This window comes from Malaclemys terrapin, chromosome 1, assembly GCF_027887155.1.
Source record: "Malaclemys terrapin pileata isolate rMalTer1 chromosome 1, rMalTer1.hap1, whole genome shotgun sequence".
Taxonomy (NCBI): Eukaryota; Metazoa; Chordata; order Testudines; family Emydidae; genus Malaclemys; species Malaclemys terrapin.
Window position 1 is genome coordinate 349881471 of NC_071505.1, and position 5371 is coordinate 349886841.

Below are 5371 nucleotides of genomic sequence, written 5' to 3' on the forward strand. Positions count from 1 at the left end.
TGTTTCATCAACAAGAACAGTACACAACCCATTCGTATGAGCTTTCTGAATGATTGCGTTTTCACAATATCAGCAGCAATTTGTAAAAGCTCGTTTTCAGTTGAGTGGTATGTGAAATTGAAATAACCACTTTTGTTTGTTTGTTTGTTTTCTTTTTTGTGAAGGCTTCATAATACCATGAAAACAAATTGCATAATTCCAGAAAGTTTCCACAGTTTGAGGATTCTTCTCTCTCATCCTGCCTCTGCAGTGCTATTCCTTTGTTAGCCAGGTAAAGCAGTACATTGGTGATTTTTGAAGCATAGTCTCTGTTTTCATGTAACCCCATCGTGTGAGAATTTGAACTGTGCCACCATAGAGCCCACTTCTTTTGACTTTTTGAATAAAATACCACCTTTCAGATCACTGCTTCTATATGGCAGATTGTATATGTTTCTGAAGTTTTTTTCCTATATTTTTCTGGTCTCTTGCTCCATTTTCAGTGAATGCAGGGTCTCTCAAACCACTGGAAAACTGTCTGCAAAGAAAGCAGAAAACTGCATCTGCCTGCTGGCTGTAATCTAAAAATAAAAATGTCTTGTAATATAACAATGTAAATGAGAAAGACCAAGACACAAATTGTGTCCCCAGTTCACTTTCTTTCCATCTTTGGACTTTTTGCCACCTACCTGCCTCTGCTCTTTGGTTGATGTCTGGCTCCTATACCTGGACCAGCTGTGGGACAGCTCATGCTTCAGTGCTTGCTGATGCTGGAACAACTCATCTAAGGGGGCTGGAACCTGGGGGGCCAGGAGGCCAGGACCCAATTTTAAATGTGGTTCTGTTTTTCACTGATGAGCAGAAGGTGGTAGGCATCTCGGGGAAGGGGGAGTCAGGGTGGAGGAATGGAGGGACTCAGCAAGCAATGGGAAGGGAGGTGGAGGAGAGGAAGGTCTCAGCGAGCAGCAGGCAGAGATCCATGGGGAAAGGTAGGTGGAGGAGAAGAGGGACTCAACGAATGGTTGGCGGGGGGACAGGAGAGGAGGGACTCAGCAAGCTGTGGGTGTACGGGACACGTAGGAGGAGCATGGACGAGAGGAGGGAGTCAGGACTCAGCTAACATATAAATAAACATATAAATAAATAACCTAATCTATATCTTGAAACAAAGAATTTTTTTAATTAACACCTTGGTCTATAGATCAAGTAACAAATGAAAGCTTTAGGTAGATACCTAGTATAGATTTTGTCCACATTAGCAACAAAGCTATGAGATGACAATCAAATTCAAAATAAAAACACCAGTATTGGTACTTGTATCCTGACTGTGGGTTGTCAGGTGTTTCAAACCAAAAAAAAAAAAAAAAAGGGCAAATTAAGGTGTTAGAAGCCCAAAAGGAGCCCAAAACGTATGTAGTGTAAAAACGACAATAACTTGACAATATTATTTATTTCTAATTGCATTCAATGATGGTAGCCAATGTCCATATTTTGAGTTGTATTAGTTTGTTACTGTTAGTCTCTAAAAGGCAACATTTCATGATTACTGTCTTCTTTGGAAGTAGAATGCTTCTGTTGCTGGTCATACATATCAGCAGTGACCAGTGAAATCATTTATTTAGTTGGTGAAAACTCTTCACAATATATTTTGTGGGTTGCATGTACACCCTAAGATGAAGAACGTTTTCTAAAAGTTCCTCATGCATCGTGTTGTGCAGTTTTGTTTTTTATCAAGTCCATCTGAGAAAACAGTCTTCCAACTGCAGCATTGCTAAAAGGTAGCAACAGCAATGAAAGAGCAAACAAGATAAATTCATTAAAGTTTTAATGCCCAGTGGCATCCATGTGTTCAAGACCTTCAACCCAAAAGTGCTCTACTCAGTTATTCTGAGTATGAGGCCAGTGAACCAGAAGCAAAATTCTCCACTGTGCTGCTCCAACTGTCCAAAGTCTTCACAAAACAATGGCAAAAATGAGATATCAGCCAATTTAAGTCATGAAGAACTTAGTATTGGAAGCGATTCAATCACTAGGACATTTGGTGGCAATCTCTGTTTCATCTGTTTCACAAACTCCAAGATGAAATCTTGACACCTACTTTTGATGTCTTGGACAACGGGAATGGTTAGAGTGCATTTTGAAAGTTTCAGCTGAAAGCAACTCCAAAATCAACTGCACAAAGTGGCAAGTTATTGGGCTCCAAGGTGATGTCATAGTTTAACACAGCAGTCTATTACCCGCGGTCTTCAGAATCCCCAGGAAGGGCAAATTAACTATTTCACTCCAGGCGGTGGCAGGAACAAATCAATGAGAACACAGCAATTCTGTCTGATCATGGATTAAATGCAAGTAAGCATGCTCATGTCTAACACCGCAGTTTTTGAGATTTAAGCACACACAGACATAAGCAATAGGTTTAGAACATCCCAGATATGTCCCTAACATTTGGAATGATATTGAATAATTAACAGCAGGTTAGCAGTGGCCAGTTGCTCACCCGCTGAGGAGAAAGGGTGTCAGAAAAAAGCATTTCTCAAGATTACTTCAGATAACTCCTCCAAAGTACACTGTATTAGCTAATCTTTTATAACTTCTACAAACAAATAGGTCATAGTGACTTCTACTGGATCATCACTTTGCTTAACTTTCAATAAACTTCTAATATTAGAGGCATCTAGACTCAAGGTTTACATCCATTTATCTTTTTTTCTTTCTCATTTATTTACTTACCTATCCACTTCTTTTTAGTGGGAACTGCCAGCTTGATTTTGACCTTGCATCTTGAAGCCTGCTTTCCAATTAACCCTGAACTATTTGGTGTTCTATTTTATTAATTCATAGTGGCTGAGTGCACATCATATGGTTGCAATTGGGTTGAACAAGTTCTGAAGTACACACTCCTCAAATCCAGGGTAACACGGTCCAGTTATCAAAAACACACTGTTTCAAAACCCTCACCAATGAGCTCTAGAAGAATGTCCTCAATTCCTGCAGCAGCTTTCCTGTATTAGCAGTATCCAACTGAGACACTTTGTTTATCATCGAGGCTTCCTGAAGGATTGAACGTAGAAAAATCAGGTTAATTTTGCTCACTAGATAACAGTACATACAATAAAGAAGTTCAGCATTGTTTTTGCTTTCTTTGTCTTTGTCTGTCAGAAACCGTAGCTTCAGTTCATCAAACTGATGAAGCATCATGTTCACACATGGTTTAATGGAAAGCCAACTTTCTTCAGAAAGCTGCAGTATCTTTTGGTGGTCTGGAAGTCATGGAAAGGCTGAGGGAGTGTGCAGAGGTAGGGTCTGACAAGTGATGCTGAAAGAGATCAGGTGACACAGCAATGGAGAAACCAGTGCTTGGTGATCCAGTGATAAAAGGTGAGGTGTGAGTAACTTCTCAGACTGTGAATTCTGCAATGGTGAGCTCAGCGAAACTGGTATAGAACACCCTTGATTAACGAGGAGATATTCTTTCCCCCTGTAATCACTCAGGTTTACAGTTTTTGTCCCCCAGCGATCACCTTCTGCAGATGTATTTTCCCACTTGGTCATGAAGCTCTTTGGTTTTGACCCCATAAATGATAGGGTTGAGCATGGGAGGGATGAGGAAATAGAGGTTTGACAAGATGATGTGAACATGGGGAGCAATGCCCTGACCAAACCGCTGTGTCAGATTGGAGAAGAGGCCAGGAGGATAAGCCATCATCAACACACAGAGGTGGGATGTGCAGGTGCTGAAGGCTTTCTGGTGGGCTTTCTTGGAGGAGATTCTGAGGATGGCCCTGATGATCAGACCATAGGACAGGGCAATGAGAGTCAGGTCTAACCCGATAACTACAAGTGCTACCACCAAGCCGTACATCCTGTTCACTGTGATGTCCCCACACGACATCTTTGCCACAGCTATGTGCTCGCAGTACATATAGGGGATAATGTGGTTGCCACAGAATGGCAGCCTGCTCAAGATAAAGGGCAGAGGCAGAACGAAGAGAACAGCTCTTAATAAAGCCAGGAGCCCTAACTTAGCTATTTGTACATTGGTGACGATGATGGCGTATCTCAGAGGGTTACATATGGCAACATAGCGATCGAAGGCCATTGTCACGAGGACGGATGAGTGCATAATAGAAATTGTGTGAATGAAGAACATCTGGGTGAGGCAGCCAGCCACAGTAATGCCTTTGAAATCGAACCAAAATATAAAGAGTGCCTTCGGCATGATGGAGGTCGACGTGCTGATGTCTGTGAGAGCCAGCATGCAGAGCAGGAGGTACATCGGCTTGTGCAGGGTCTCCTCTTTCCCTACAACAAACAAAACCGTGAAATTTCCCAACAGGCCCATCATGTAGACGATAGAGAAAGGGATGGATATCCAGATGTGGGCAGCTTCTAGGCCAGGGATGCCCATTAAGATGAATGTTGAAGTATCAGAGGGGGTGAAGTTGAAAGCTGCCATCAGGTAGTCAATGCATCTGTCAGGCTCAGAAATGCTCAAGGTGCCTGTGAATGGAGAGAAGCACAGCGAGGTGGGTAGTACACTTTATAAAAAATAATATGGTAAATACTTTATAATAGGGCTGTCGATTAATCTCAGTAAACTCATGTGATGAACTCAAAAAAATGAATCTCGATGAATCACACTGTTAAACTATAGAATACCAATTGAAATTTTAAAAATATTTTTGGATGTTTTCCTACATTTTCAAATATATCGATTTCAGTTACAACACAGAGTAAAAAGAGTGCAGTTCTCACTCTATATAATTTTTTATTACAAATTTTGCACTGTAAAAATGATAAACAAAGGAAATAGTATTTTTTAATTCACCTCATTCAAGTACTGTAGTGCAGTCTCTTTATTCTGAAAGGGCAACTTACAAATGTTTTTTTTTTGGTTATATAACTACAATCAAAACCAAAACAATGTAAAACTTTAGAGTCTACAAATCCACTCAATCCTACTTCTTGTTCAGCCAATTGCTAAGAGAAACAAGTTTGTTTTCATTTATGGGAGATAGTGCTGCCCACTTTTTAATCACTGATCATTTTCATTTCTGTCCACTGGACTTTCTCCAATTTGTCCACATCCTTTCTGTAGTGGGGGCCCAAAACTGGATGCAATACTCCAGATGTGGCCCCACCAGTGCCGAATAGAGGGGAATAATCACTTCCCTCCATCTGCTGGCAATGTTCCTAGTAATGCAGCCCAATATGCCATTAGCTTTCTTGGCAACAAGGGCACACTCCTGACTCATATCCAGCTTCTCATCCACTGTAATACCCAGGTCCTTTTCTGCAGAACTGCTGCTTAGCCAGTTGGTCCCCGGCCTGTAGCGGTGCATGGTATTCTTCCATCCTAAGTTCAGGACTCTGCACTTTTCCTTGTTGAACC

At 41.2% G+C, this 5371-nt stretch overlaps 1 protein-coding gene across 1 annotated transcript; it reads right to left on the bottom strand.

Moving 5' to 3' along the window:
- Window positions 1-3496: 3496 nt before the first annotated feature.
- On the bottom strand, window positions 3497-4435 carry LOC128830239 (olfactory receptor 52E2-like). The gene has a single exon (XM_054016026.1). It carries the CDS (start codon window positions 4433-4435, stop codon window positions 3497-3499), a length of 939 nt encoding a protein of 312 aa, XP_053872001.1.
- Window positions 4436-5371: the final 936 nt, after the last annotated feature.